The sequence below is a fragment of the Arvicanthis niloticus genome, chromosome 3 (assembly GCF_011762505.2).
Source record: "Arvicanthis niloticus isolate mArvNil1 chromosome 3, mArvNil1.pat.X, whole genome shotgun sequence".
Lineage (NCBI taxonomy): Eukaryota > Metazoa > Chordata > Mammalia > Rodentia > Muridae > Arvicanthis > Arvicanthis niloticus.
Genome location: NC_047660.1, coordinates 61,668,989 through 61,684,202, shown reverse-complemented (window position 1 = coordinate 61,684,202; position 15,214 = coordinate 61,668,989). Strand labels below are relative to the sequence as shown.

General features: G+C 44.4%; 1 protein-coding gene across 1 annotated transcript in view; it reads right to left on the bottom strand.

Moving 5' to 3' along the window:
• Window positions 1-6,967, bottom strand: part of Cryl1 (crystallin lambda 1) — a 127,560-nt gene extending 120,593 nt beyond the window's left edge. The window contains exon 1 of the mRNA XM_034499316.2: window positions 6,822-6,967. Coding sequence (XP_034355207.1) covers window positions 6,822-6,862 — 41 coding nt within the window. The 5' untranslated portion in view covers window positions 6,863-6,967. The remainder of the gene's footprint in view (window positions 1-6,821) is intronic.
• Between the last annotated feature and the right edge of the window lie 8,247 nt (window positions 6,968-15,214).

Below are 15,214 nucleotides of genomic sequence, written 5' to 3'. Positions count from 1 at the left end.
CTGTAGGTTCCTATATTGTTTCCATATGCTGCAGGAGGAAGCCAGAAGCCACCAAAATCTCATATATGGTTATTATAAAGACACTTAAGCACCCCTTTCTTTTAAAAAAGCTCACATCTTGTACTTTTCCTAATCCTTAACTCTATATTAAATTTTACTTGATAAATTCCAACTCTATTTCATACTGACTGGTCCCAAAATTCTTTCCTGCAGCAAAGTCAAGAATCCTAGCTTTACATAAACAGAAGTTTTTAGACAAACTTCCCCTGCTATGGCTCTAGCCCATCAGTTGTACAGCAATAACTAAAATATAATGTGCATGGGTTCTATGCAAACGTTCCACTATATCATGTAAGAAATTGGAGCTTCAGATGTTTGGTATCCTGTGAGGCAGGGTAACTGGGATCAACTACATAGAGAACATCTCATCTTTGTGCAAAGTTCTATTAGACTGAGTTGTTCTAAATCATGAAGAAAAAGAAAACCCATTCGATGGCAAGCTAAGCTTTGAAGAGAAGGGTCCTAGGCTGAAGATTTATTTCTTTTCTTCAAACAGGCCTCGTACCTGTGATCCAGTCCTCTAAAGGGTCTTTAACATCCTTTAACAGTTTAAGACTTTCTCTTTATAGGTCAGTAAACGTTTAAAACAGCCCTCAACTGGCCAGCCATTAGCTTTAGACCCTTTTCCTCCATACTACGTTTATCAGAATGGTGACTTATTTAACCACAGAAGAAGCCTAAGATGCGGTCTACCTCCAGGCTGTATTGTATGGGGATTCCAGTGATAAAAGCACTCTGTGATAACTCATATCCCAGGCTGGCCTGGAACTCTCTGTGTGGTCTAAGCCACATGTCAACTCTTCATCTTCCTGCCTCTGCTTCCCCAGTGTTAAAATTTCAGGTATGACTCATCATAACTGGTGGGTTTAAAAACCAAACAACAAATTAACAGAAGCCAAGAACATTTTTAAAGGAACTTATCAGAGCTTTATATGGTATTGCATTCTTGAAATTCTATTCCTGGGAAGTAGCAGATAGAGTCAGGAGGCTTAAAGTTGAAGGGCAGCCTAATCTACATAAGATACTGTATCAAAAAAAAAAAAAAAATTGATGAAAGAGAACATAAAAGGAAGCAAAGAAAAAAGAACATTCCCTTTTACATTTCATTTTAAGACCTGAAGCCAGGCAGTGGTGGTGCATGCCTTTAGTCCCAGCACTTGGGAGGCAGAGGCAGGCGGATTTCTGAGTTCGAGGGCAGCCTGGTCTACAGAGTGAGTTCCAGGACAGCCAGGGCTATACAGAGAAACTCTGTTGGGGGGGGGGGGGGGGGGGGAGGTGGAGAAGAAGACCTGGTTGAGTGCCCATCCAATCTGCACCTTGCCCAATGCTGATCGAATCACAACCATAGAGCAGTGTGGCCTCAGACTCCTGTGAGCTGACACACTGTGACAATGAGAAGGATGGACAGAGGAACGTTGGGCTGCAGACCCAGGCAGTGCTGGCAAGCTACAAGCATATAGAAGGGGGTGTTCTCTCCCTGGGTCTATAAAAGTAAAGGTCAAAGACTGTAAGAGGAAGCCACTCACATCAAGCAGCCTCCCTCAGCCTGGACTGCATTTCAAAGCAGTTGGGAGGGGGCTGGTTCAGTTTGATCTTGTTTCTTATTATCTCTGCTGGAAAGTGCTGAGGAGCAAACCCAAGGCTCCCTGTACAATAGGCAATTGCTGTACCTGTTACTCAACCACTTTTCTGACATAACAAGAACTGCCTTTGTTGCTTGTGTTGATTTTAAGACACAGTCTCACTTTCTGTAGAAGCATCCTGGGTGTTGGGATTAAGGGGATATACTGCAGTGCCCCACTTAGCGACATCTCATATTTATTATTATATTTTATACGTTTGGGTGGGGTGTGTGTGTGTGTGTGTGTGTGTGTGTGTGTGTATGTGTGCACATTCCCACACCAAGTGTATGAAGCGTCTGAGGAGGTCAGAGGAGGGCTCCAGACCCTCTGGAACTGAAATTACAGGTGTGTGTGAGCTGCTGCCATATATGCCCCAGGAATTGAACCCTAAGCCCTCTGGAAAAGCAACCAGTGTCCTTAATCATCTGAACATCTCTCCAGTCCTTTTCCATTTCTTTAATGCATTCAGTTCCTCAGTGTGGCTTGCATCTGTAGCACACAAAGAACAAGGTCACTTCAACAGCACCCCTTGGCTGGGAAGTTCCAGCCAAGTTCCTCTGCTTTGTCATGCTGAATGCTATGTAATTAACTACCTTCCAGTCCTTAATCGGTCTACCACCCTCTAACTTTATCTGAACTTTTAGACACCTGAAATCTGTATGACAAGAGCCTAGAGAAGAAGAAATGCAAGGTCCTTCCTATTTTGATGCCTCTTAAAGTTTCAAAATTTGTAAATCTATCACAAAAGCTACCTTGGGACACAGCAGCAAAGCAAGAGGGAAGACTTCAGTAGCACAGCTGGCCCTGTTATAGTTTTATCACTAATGCCAGCCAAATCTGAGTAAGGTCACTCTGGGTCCAGTTTGTTTGTTTGTTTGTTTGTTTGTTTGTTCTTTTTAAATACTTGCCTTGTTATATAGCCATGGATGACCTCAAACTTAACAACAATCCTTCTGCCTCAGCCTCCTGGGTGCTAGGATTTCAGGTATCACCAAGCCTGACTCTAGCTACTTTTAAAATTTTATCTGTCTGTCTACAGCTACCTCTTCATGAGGACAAGCTGCCCCTAAGCTACTGATTTAAGTGAGATGCATAAAGTTGGCCATTATTAAACATTTCCTAGGAAGAGCACATTAGCGCTGTAAAGAACTAAGAGGCAGAGAGTATGTATACCTATGGCTGGTTCTCTATGTGTGGAAGAATTAACAGATTCTCAGGAAGTACACAGGGTAACACTTTGAAGAAAATATGTCTCAGTTTATATTTTTTTAAAACTGCAACTTTAGAGCCCCATTCCATATTAGCCCAAAAGCTCAGAATACCCATGATGCAACTCACAGACCATATGAAGCTCAAGAAGAAGGAAGACCAAAGTATGGATGTTTCAGTCCTACTTAGAAGGAGGAAGCTACCTTAGAAGGGGGAAAACGATCACAGAAATGCAGGGACAAAGAGTGGAACAGAGACTGAAGGAAAGGCCATCCAGAGACTGCCCCCTACCTAGGGATCCATCCCATCTGCAGACACCAAACCCAGACACTACTGCTGATGCCAAGAAGCGCTTGCTGACAGGAGCCTGGTTTAGCTGTCCCCTGAGAGGCTCTGCCAGCACCTTATCAATACAGATGCAGATGCTTATAGCCAACCATCGGACTGAGCACAGGGACCCCAATGGAGGAGGTTAGGGGAAGGACTGAAGATGCTGAAGGGGTCTGAAATCTCATAGGAAGAACAACAACCAACCAGATCCCCCAGGGACTAAACCACCAACCAAAGAATACACATGGAGGGAACCATGGCTCCAGCCACATATGTAGCAGAGGATTTCCTTGTCGGACATCAATGCTAGGGCAGTGAGGCAGGAGTGGGTAGGTGGGGTTTTGGGTTTTTTTTCCTCCATCCTTAATTCTCATAAGTCTACTCTTCCCTGCCATTTTAAAACAGCCTGCCCAGAAGCTCACAGGGTTAAATGGCCCTAAGGAAAAGTAGCCTTGGTGGAAAGAGCAATAGAAAATAATTAAATCAAGGCCAAATTTCTAGAAGGGCATGTTCTGTAACCCCAACACTGGGGGAGCTTTGGGGAGAGACTGAAGCAGGAGGGACAAGATGTTCAAGGTCACCCTCAGCAACATGGGAGTTTGAGTCCTAGAACAGTAACTTTTATTCTCCTGCTGTAATTGTCTCCAAGGCTGACTGCCTGCGGCTGCTAACCTAGGCCTAGTCCTAGAAGCTTCTAGCTACTCTAGGCCCAGAATGTTTTCAGCCTCTGAGCCTTCCTTACTGCTGAATAAGCTCACTGGTTCCTAGTTCTTTCTGAGCTCTGATTGGCTGGTTCAACTCAGCTGTTCTGGCTCAAACTCCTCTCCAGGCTGACTGATTCACTCTGGCTTCTCTCTCAGTTTCTCCTTAACTCTGCTTGGCCTTCAACTAACTCAAGTAATCTGTTCTAATCTCCTGGCTCCTTCTGTCTTCACCTGTGTCTAGCTTGTTTCCTCTTCAACTTTTTTTCTGTAAAACTCTCCTCAAAATCCTGCCTCCTCCCTTGTTTGCACTGCCCCTCCAGGAGCTTCCCTTTCTTTTCTCTTCTCATGAGAGGTAGGCACAGCCTAGTCTGTCAGATCTTTCTCTGACTCATCATTCTGTCTGCCACTCAATTAGACATCACTTTCAAACATGGATGCCTCCTTTTACAAACTACTTTACCTTTGCTTTAGGGGGTTAAAGTATGTAGTAAGGGTGTGACTATATTCCAGCCAGAGGGATTAAAGGTATATGCTAAGTCTGAGCCACACAATAACTAGAAACAGCTTTTTTTTTTTTTTCTTCAGTAAATAACCCAATCTTGGCGTTCACAGTAAGATTATCCTGCATCAGAGTCAAGCTTGGGCTACATGAACCCTGCCACACACACACACACACACACACACACATACACACACACTTACAATGAGCCAGTAACCTGGCATATGTTCATAGTTCTGGCACTTAGAGGGCTGAGGCAGGAAAACCATGAGATCAAGGCCAGCCTAGGCTACATAGTAAAGTCCTAGATCAGAGGGGGTAAAAATGACCTAGGGTATAGCTCAATAAGGAACTTAGCCACATTTGCAAGCCCTGAGTTAAATCCCCACACTTCAAGGAAAAAGGGAAGAAAGGGAGGGAGGGAAGAGGAAGGAAAGCCCAAGGAGAGGCCTGGGGTGGAAATGTACTTGCCATGCCAGCCTAGGGACCTAACCTGAGTTTGAGCCCCAGATTCCACATAAGGATATGGAGAAAATCAACTCCACAAAGTTGTTTTCTGATCTCTACTCATACTACATACATACATACATACATACATACATACACACACACACACACACACACACACACAAATATTTTTTAAAAACTTGTCTAACTTCTTTAAAAAGAAAACAGTGAATCGCTGCCAGATCTATTTCTGTGTTGTTTTTGGTTTTGGTTGAGACTCTTGCCCAGGTTGGCCTGGAACTTGAGATCCTCAAGTCTCCACCTCCCCAGGATTACAGTTGTGCAGCTTTGCTAAGCTCTTCATCCAGGTGCTAAGGAATTGATTTACATTCTGCGCACCATCTGTTTAATGGATATTCCTGTGAGTCACCCATGGGGCCCTGAAAGATAGAGACTGTGAGTGATAAAGGACAAAAATAAAGTTAATAGAGATGAGAGAGATGGTAGAAGATAGGTAATACATATAATATAGATAGGTAGATGATTGATTGACAGCTGTATAAGCAAATGAGAAAGAAGGACAGGGAAGAGTGAGGGGAGTAAGCAGAAGACAGAACTTTCACATTAGAAGACAACAGCCCCAGGTCATCCTGTGGTCCTTAAGATGTCCCAGCCCCCTTCTAGTTCCCTGTCCATGAGCTCAGAAATAGCTGATTGTTTAGTCTGTCTCCTTGGGAGTCTATGAACCACCCACAGCCAGACAAATGCAGAATCCAGTCAAAGACCCCCTTGATGCCTGTCATGTGCAGGCAGAAAACTACTTCCCAATGAAGATCTGCAAAAACCTAGCCCTTGACACCAGTGGCTCTCAAAGAAGGCGAGGCAGCACAATTTACCACAGGGGCAAAGTGCACTTTTTGATATTTCTTGACCATTCAACCACAGGCATCCACAGGAAAGGACAAAGGTACAGTTAATTCCACAGTTCTGTAAGAGAGAAAATAGCAACAGCATTCTGACACCTTCCTTTAAAGGGTTCTCATGGAAAAACGCCTGAACTTGGGACTGGTCTGCAGGCAGGACAACAGGTAGCCAAAAGTATAAGCAGGGACATGAAGCCACTCCTTTCACAGCTACCAACCAATACTAGTTACTATGTGTTGCAACATGTTGATAGAATTTTAGACAGCTAGCCAATGAAAGGTATTCTAAATGCCCTTATTTAAAAAAAAAAAAAAAAAAAAAAAAAAAAAAAAAAGCAATAAGGGGGTAAAAGAAGCATGAGAACAGAAATTGGTGTGTCAGATGAACTTGGGCTGTTAAAGTGACTCAGCTTCCTGCCTTGGGACACAGACACACAGGAAAGCCTGGTGCCTTGACTGACAAGGGTTCTGCCTCCAGAGACCTATAAGCCTAGCCCAGTGGTACATACAAACGAACCTCCTTGCAACCTCTTGTCTGCGTTCTTAATAAGAATAAGCTGTTTTCAAGCTGGGCGTGGTAGCACACACCAGCAATCCCAGTATTCCAGAGTATTTGGCAGGAGGATCAGGAGTTCAAGGATTGCCTCAGCTACCTAGAAACTTTGAGGCCAGAATGAGCTACAGGAGACCTCCGTCTCAAAAGCATTAGAACACAATTTTCGCAGGTTCGTCGCTAGTATTCATTTAGTACTTGATGCCAGGCACCTCTAGTAGCCCTGCACCTCTGACCTATCCAGCCTGCACTGACAAAAGTGACCCCGCACTGACTTAAGGCTGTCCTCATTGCCCAGCCAAGCCAAGGCCACCTCCTGCCAGGCTAGCTCCGGAGCCCAAGTACGAAGCGCCTGGAGGAGCAGGTACAGACTGATGCCCACCCGAGGCACCCACGGCCGCCCACGGGAGGTCCCGCGTTCCGGACGCTGCCAGGGCGCCAGCCATTGCAGCACGGCGCCACTGAGACCTTTACCTGCCTACGATCACCACCCCGCCCGCTGCTGGGGACGCCATGGCAGATCCGGGCCTGGCCGTACAGCTGCGCTAGCGGAGGGAGCGAGCAAAGCGGAGCGGGTCGCGCGCCAGGCTAAGGCTGGGCGCCTGGGTGGGCGTGCCCGATCCTCGTGAGGCCTAGCCCATTGGCTGACAAGCTCCAGGGCGGGGCCAAGGCGCAGGAGGGGCGGAGCCCTCGAGGAGAGGCGCGGGGACAGCCACTGGGCACCGGGAACGTAGGAGCGTGGGAAGGTGGATGGAAACAGAGAAGACCAGACACTTCTGAGCTAAGCAGTTTTTACTTTTCAGTTTCTAACAGGAAACAATTAAGCCAGGAGCGGATACTGCCAAGATGGCCCAAAGCTTCACCCCAGAGACACTTTCAAGAAAATGTTCCTTTAAAGACTTTAAAGTTTGGCACTTTAAGGACTTTTGTTTCACTGTTTACATTCTACTCTATCTGGTGAGATACCTGCACCTGGCTTCACTAAAGTGAACGGAGGCCGGGGTACTTAGGGACAACTACAAAGGGAAACTCCGGATATGTCACTCTGAGAGACAGAAGGACGGTTTGAATTCCTTGTAGCATACCACAGCTTCTGTGTGCCTTACTTCCTCCTTCCAGAGGCGCGCAGTGCCAAGTGTGTTAAGGAAAAGAAAAAGAAAGAAAAGCCAAGCAGGGCCTGATGGAACGCACCTGCTCTCCCAGAACCTGGGAGACTGAACCCGGAGTTCCGACCCCCGGGCTACATTTAGAGACAGCAAGACTCGGGGTGGGGGTGGGGGGGGGGTGGAGACCTAGTGCCCAGACACCTGACTCTTATAGTTGAGACCAGAGAACGAGAGGAATCACACTGAATGGCACACATTTTGTGCCCACAATCAGAAGTGGAAACACTTCGAGGCCAGCAGTTTGGGAAAAGCTGAAACCAGAACACACTGACATTGACAGATTCAGGAGGGTAGACACTTGCCTTATTCCCATCCCTTTGTTCGGGGATATGGAAAGAGAAACTTCTGAGGGGGTCAGGTTTTTAAGCAATTCCACAAATTATCAATAAACATTTGAAGATGCCAAGCCTCGTTGAAATGAGACTAAAAGGGACACAAGAAAAACACCTTTTATCCATCAAATCGGCCAAATAATACTGATAAACAGTCCCTTTCTGCAAGGAAGGTTGTACTGACTGGTTTTGTGTCATTTTGACACAAGCTGGAGTCATCAGAGAGGAAAGTGGCTCAGTTGAGGAAATGCCTCCATGAGATCCAGCTGTAAGGCATTTTCTCAATTAGTGATCAATAAGGGAGAGCCCAGCCCATTTTGGTGATCCTGGGTTCTATAAGAAAGCAGACTGAGCAAGCCATGTTGAGCAAACCAGTAAGCAGCCCCCTATATAGCCCCTAAAAGCCATATCTGCCTTGCCAATGCTTTTTTTTTCAGTCCATGGTTCAGGCATATTAACCAAAATAATTAATGTTTGCACAAGCTAAAGCTAAAACAACTAAGAGGATGTATAAATAAAAAAGAAGTAGAGTCTGAAAAATACTGCTGAGTTTTACAAGAAAACTTAGATGTTGCTAGGATACCCCAAATTCCTCACTAATGTGAACCCCACCTCTAGCACTAATGCAATTGTGTTTTTTGTTCTTAAAAATGCTGTGCCCCTGAGTTTGAACATCAAGAGGCATTTTGGAGTCATGAGCCCATGTTGGTCTAGCCATTAATAAAGGACTCACGTACTTATAATAGGTTTAATTAGCATGGTTGCCAGTAGCTACCTCTCATGGATCACTTCAAGGTCACAGTAAGTCATTTGGGAGAGCATCTGCCACAGCTCAGACTCCAAAGCCTCCGTCTCCTGATGCTAACAGTTTCCGAAACAGACACAAAAGTGAAATGGGTCTGGGCACCAGAGTGAGGGCCATGCACTTGTCACTACAGGGGAGGGTACCTACTACAAAGGTTTCAGGTTGTGCAAATGTAAGTTCCAAGCCTTTCCCCACTGCAAACAGCAGGTCCTTCTTGTACATCCGATTCAGGGCTAAAAACCTGTGCCTGGGGGTGTTCGTTGCTAATCTCAGAGAGGCAGGAGGGTTGCTTGATCTCAGAAGTTCATGGCCAACCTAGACAACGAGGCAAGACCTCTCTCTAATTAATTAATTAAAACTAAAAAAAAAATTAAAAGAGCCCCTTGCAAATACTCTAACAATGGACCGTCTTTACTATCATTCTAAGAAGTTTTACTTCTTGATGTGTAGGTCTTTTTACCAACAAAATAATACCAAGTTCATTTGTTGGCTCACAATAAGGTGAAAATCTTAGACCCTTGGTTATTAATACATTACAGAATTTAAAATACAAGAGTTTTTGTTGTTTGTTTGTTTGGTTGGTTTTGGTTTTGCCATGCTGGAGGTCAAACCAAGGGTCTTGTGCCCACTAGGCCACTGCAGTTCCTTGGAGCTACGACCTCCCAACTTATATGAACCTTTGGGCTTAATTCCAATTCTAAAATCTGTTTTCCCAAAAATAGAGAGATAGGCAGGGGGGAGATAGAGAAAATAGTTTATTTCAGCGTGATTTTTAAATGACTATTCACTGATTTAAAATTGCATTAAAGATAATGTGATTCTCAGAGACTGTCTGCACATGGAGTGAAGGGACTCTAGCCATCCATCCTAAGCATGGCAAACATAGCTCTGGCAGGCCTTGTCTTTCTCCCTCATTCCCTCTGCCTTGCCAAAAACATGTTAGATTACTTTCCTAAACCAGTGTCTATTTCCTTATTTGACTAATACCTCTTCCTGAAGCTGACTACCAATGACCAGCTATCAAACAATCAAAAGCCCCCTTTGGCTCACATAATTAACATGCTCAATTAAAATTAAACTCTTCGCCGGGCAGTGGTGGCACATGCCTTTAATCCCAGCACTTGGGAGGCAGAGGCAGGCAGATTTCTGAGTTTGAGGTCAGCCTGGTCTACAGAGTGAGTTCCAGGACAGCCAGGGTTACATAGAAAAACCCTGTCTCAAAAGACCAAAAACAAACAAACAAATAAACAAACAAAAACCTCTTCATCCTATGATGTTTCCCATTTTACCTCAATAAACCACCATTTGCCTATGGGCCATTTCTGTCTCCTCTGTATCCAGAGGTAATCCTTTGTCCCTCTGAGGCAAATATCCCCTCCTCCTCCCTTCTTCCTTTTCCCTTCTCCCTCATCCTCTATCTTCTGTCTTTGTCTCTTGTTCCCTGCTCTTTGTCCCTCTAGGGTAAGTAAATCCTAAGAACTTGGCCTTGGATGTCCTGAGTGGATACTTTTCCTTTCATGGTGAAGTTAGAGAAACAAGGGTGAAATTCAAGCATCTAAGTACCTTCAAACACAAAGAGAAGACCACTCCAAACAGTGAATGTAGCTATCTTAGATACAGGAGTCAGTCTGGGTGGCTTCAATGTAGCTCAGTTGATAGAGCATTTTCCTGAAGTGCACAAAGCTCTAGGTTTCATCCTTAAAACCACATAAAATGGAACTAGTGCTTGTATCTGGAATCCCAGCACTTTGACAGGTAGAGGCAGCAGGATCAAAAGTACCAACTCAAGATCATTCTTAGTCAAACGCTGAGCTGGAGACAAGAGGGAAAGATGCAGCTGTGGGGAGGGTCCTAGGGGAGAAGGAGACACCTGATTAGGTCATTGGGCATATATTCCTCAACTTAATGTAGTCCTGGGAGACCCTAGTTAGTTGTCACTGAGCAAATTAGTATAAATAAGGCTAACTCACCACACACAATTCCATGCATCTATTTGTAACTCCTTCTTCATAGTGTGATGCAGCCAAGGAGCACCCAGCTGAGGCCAAAATGGAGGTCACTAATCTTGGACTGGTAGCCTCTGTACTGTGAGGTAAAACACATCTTCCATAGAAAGCCTTAGCTTCCGATGTATGTTATAGCAATAAAAAACTGACTAACTCAGGGGAGCTACTGCCCAGCTCCTAAAAACCTCAAGATAACCTGAGCTCATGAACTCTAGTTGAAAGGAACATCCTTCATTATTCAAAACACGTCCTTTTTGTCCACGCTTGAGTTTAGTTAGTGACTTGGGAAGGCCTCCTCAGGGTAGGGACCACTGTCAAGGGAATGAACCATAAAGCTAGAGAGTAAGAACTTCCAACCCCACTCTCAAGTTTCCTAGAGGGTGGGGAAGGGTTCAAGATTGACTTAGCCATCAACAGCCAGTGATTTAATGAGTTATACCTGCACAATGATGCGGCCATAAAACCCAAAAGGAGGGGCTCAGCCAGCTTCCTAGCAGTGAACAATAATGTATACACTAAGTGAGACAACCCAGGTCCAGAAAGACAAACGTCCTATGTTCTCTCTCATATGTGAATCTTAGCTTTGAAATTTTATATTTATGTACTGAAGTAGGGATCCAGTGTCTCTAGGGGTCAGGGAACAAGGAAAGATCATAGGAGGCGGTGGGCCAGAGATTTGTGAAGGATGATAAAACACACGTGACACCAGAGTCGATGAGGGAATAATATGGTGGGCTTTGTTATTGTTGGTTTTGTTTGTTTTGTTTTCAAGACAGGGTTTCTCTACATAGCTTTGGCTGTCCTGGAACTCACTCTGTAGACCAGACCAGTCTCAAAATCACCTACCTCTTTAATCCCAAATGCTGGGATTAAAGGCATCCACCACACAGCCCTGCTCAGACTGAATTCTTAATGTCCCCACCTATGTAACTCAAGAGGCCTCATACAAACATCTTTGATGTTCCCTTTGGGTAACACACATTATTTACAGAAACTGGTATTTATAGTGAATAGCCCCAGACAGTTTATCAGACAGCCCAATGGTGGGCATCAGTAACAGCTAGTGTCACCAGGAAGATGCAAGAGCTGGCTCCATGCACTCTGACTGTTGGAGGTTGGGAGGTGGCCTGGCTCTGCAGAATTCACAGTCTTCACTGTGCTACAAGGACCTGACTCTGATCTTGCCTTTTCTAGCTGTTTCCATCAGGACACACATATGGTTTGGACACATCATTTCTTTCATATGACCCAGATGTTTACAGCTGTCTTTACCTGAAAGGTAACCCCAAATCTGATGGCTGTTCTTGGTTGTTGACTATATTTGGAACTAAGTGGCTGGGCACATCTGTGAAGGATTTTAAAAAAAAAAAACTTTTATTGATTTTTTTTTTGTGAATTTCACATCATGTACCCCAATCCCATTCATTTCTCAGTCCCTCCATATCCACCCTCTACCCTTGAACCTCCAAAAAAAAAAAAAAAAAAAAAAAAAACCAAAACAAAAACCAACCAGTAAGCAAGCAAACAAACAAAACCTCCCAGTGGAAGCTGTGGCACATCACTTTGCTGGAACAGCTTTTCTTGCAAATGTTCATTGCAGTGAGTCATTGGTCCAATTTGAGGTCTCTGGCTTCTGCTGCACTATCACTACTGGATCCTCACTGGGAGTTCTCTCAGATATCCTGTTGTTGCCCTGTGTCATGGAGATCCTGAAGCTTTGGATCTGTAGGACAGGCCCCTTCACGTGCTCCAGTTCACAGATGGAGTAAATATTGGGGTGGGCCAACTCAAAGCCCTGGATCTGAGTCTGGGTGGTAGCTGAGTTGGTCAGCCTGCCAGCTCTCCTATGCTCATACCACCTGGGCCAGCTCTCCAGCTCTGGCCAGGCAAGGGACAGGACCACCCCACCTGCTCTCAGGACACCAGGGCCTGCTCTACTGCGCCATTCAGGCTGCACATGGGCTGGCTTTGTACAGCCTTGAGATATCAATATGCCCCCCCAGGTGTCCCAGACCAAGGATGTCCACATGGACTTTGGTGGTGACATGGATCATGGATATCAGACATTGGCACAGACCCTGTTTACCTCATTTTACAGAACAGAAAACACAAGCATCAACAACATTCTTTGATCATTCACTCACTCATTCAATATGTGTTGAGTATATTATATGTACAGTCACTACTCTAACTCAGTGTTGTCCAGAACTTTCCACCATGATGCTAAGGTTTGATGTCTACAGAGTCTGCTCTAGTCTAACCTTTCCTCTTCTTTATTCTTATTTTCATGTTACTAAGGAGTTAAATGTTAAATCAGTGTATTTACACAGACACAGCAAGTCCTCTGACACTGAGTTTGGAAAGAGTTTCTCACGCGCCCGTGTGTTGGAGGCTTGGTCCTCAATCTGCGGCACTTTTGAGAGGTGATGGAATCTTTAGGAGATGGGACTTGAAGAAACTAGGTCACTGAATAAATGAACAATAACAATCTTGAGTGGCACATTGGAACCCCAGCCCTTGTTCTCTTTCCTTTTGCTTCTTCGTCACAATGAAGTAAACCGATCTCCTTAGTCATTGCTGCCTCCGTAGCGTGCTTTGTTGCCACAGGCCCAACACAATGGGGCCGTTGATCATCAGTGAAGTCATGAAGTCAAATAAAGCTGATCATCTCAGGTACATCATCTAAGTGACTGAACGCTGACTAAAGGGTTTTCAATATGGTACTCCCCAGCCTCATGTATTGACTGGCACTTTAAATATGAGGAAATCTGTTTTACTTCAGTCAGATAACCGTGTGCATTCAGTATTGGATAGCTCAGCTCTAGGCCTTGAGAACAGTGGTAACCAGGACCAATACAGAAAGACCTTTAGTTTCACCAAGTTTCTTTTAATTAAAGACACAGAAACTAAACAAAGTTTGGATAAATAAGTGGCACAATATAAATGGTTTGGGAATCAATGATTAGCAAATGTGTCTTTGGGAAGATGAGATTTGAAGCACAGAAAAATGTCTGGGCAGTTTTTAAGAGTTTTGTTTCTGTTTGTTTATTGTTTTTATTTATTTTGGCCAGAAGAGGAGACGGGGGGGTGGGGGGGGTTGATCCTTGGGCCTAGCGCACGGTAGGCAAGTGTTCTATCTCTGAGCTACATCTTCACCTTGAGATCTGGGGTGCTGAAATAGCTGAGACAGCCTCTCCAAATCTCAGACTGTTTCTGCCAGAAATGACCTGAAACTTTCTTTCCTCTTAAGCAGCCCACTCTACTTCCCCTGCAGCTATGACAACATCATTTATGATGACTCCTCCCTTCTCTGAGCTCCTAGGATGCTGGTCACCAGCACTGCACAGTATAGAACCAGAACCTCAAGTTTTAGTTATTTGTTCACTCCACCTTCTTTTCCCCTTACATCCAAGCCAGTTTGTTAACAAATGTTTAATGTTTGGAATAAATGTTTTATTTTGTCCTTACTAAGCACATACTAAGCACTTAATCTTCAACGATGCTCCCTGAAAACTTTCTTTCACTTATTTCCAAAACCAAGGGAAGGAACACAGCTTTCTCCTGCTCTGTTTCCTTTTCCAGTGTGACAGTGACACTGTGCAGGTAGGGACAGCTGTTCCAATGGAATCTGCCAGGCTCCAAAGTGGTCTGCTCTACTCACACCCTACAGAATGCAAAAATCAAAGCCGTGGATCCCAGAGCAGACAACAAAGATTGTTGTCCAAACAAGTTGAGGTGAAATAAAATTCCAAATAATAAGCCAGCCAGGAGCCTGTGATGGCTGCCTCGGGAGGCTGAGGCAGGATAATCGCCTGAGCCCAGGAGTTCCAGACCAGCCTGAGCAACACAATGGGACTCGGGCTCAAAAGAAAAATGAAGGTTTATCTTAAAGACACAATAAACAAACAAACATGTTCACAGCACTTTAGTTCTAAGCCAGCCTGGACTATAAATTAAGACCCTAGACAGGCTAGGGTGGGAAACAGAAAAGAAGGAAAGGAGGGAGAAGAATATGTTTTTTTTTTTTTTTTTTGATGACAGAGATGCTAAAAATATAAACTAAATTAGCAAACTAGTCCATCATTTTAGCGTATCATAGTATTATTAAAATGATAAGAAAAAAAATCAGAGGCTGGGCAGTGGTGGTGCAGCACTTGGGAGGCAGAGGCAGGCAGATTTCTGAGTTCGAGGCCAGCCTGGTCTACAGAGTGAGTTCCAGGACAGCCAGGGCTACACAGAGAAACCCTGTCTTGAAAAACAAAACAAAACAAAAAAATCAGATAAAAGTTAGCTGTAGGATACGTGATAAGGCTTTTTTTTTTTTTTTTTTTAAAGGGGTAGAAAGCTGGCTCATCAGTTAAAAGTACTGACTGCTCTCCCAGAACATACAGGTTTGGTTTCTAGCACCCACTTGTCAGCTCAAACTATCTATAACTCCTGATTACAACTAAAATCAGATTAGAACTAAGGGATCCAAGGCTCTCTTCTGTCTTCCATGGACACTAACATTCATAGTACACAGACATACAGGTAGACAAAACACCCACACACATAAAAT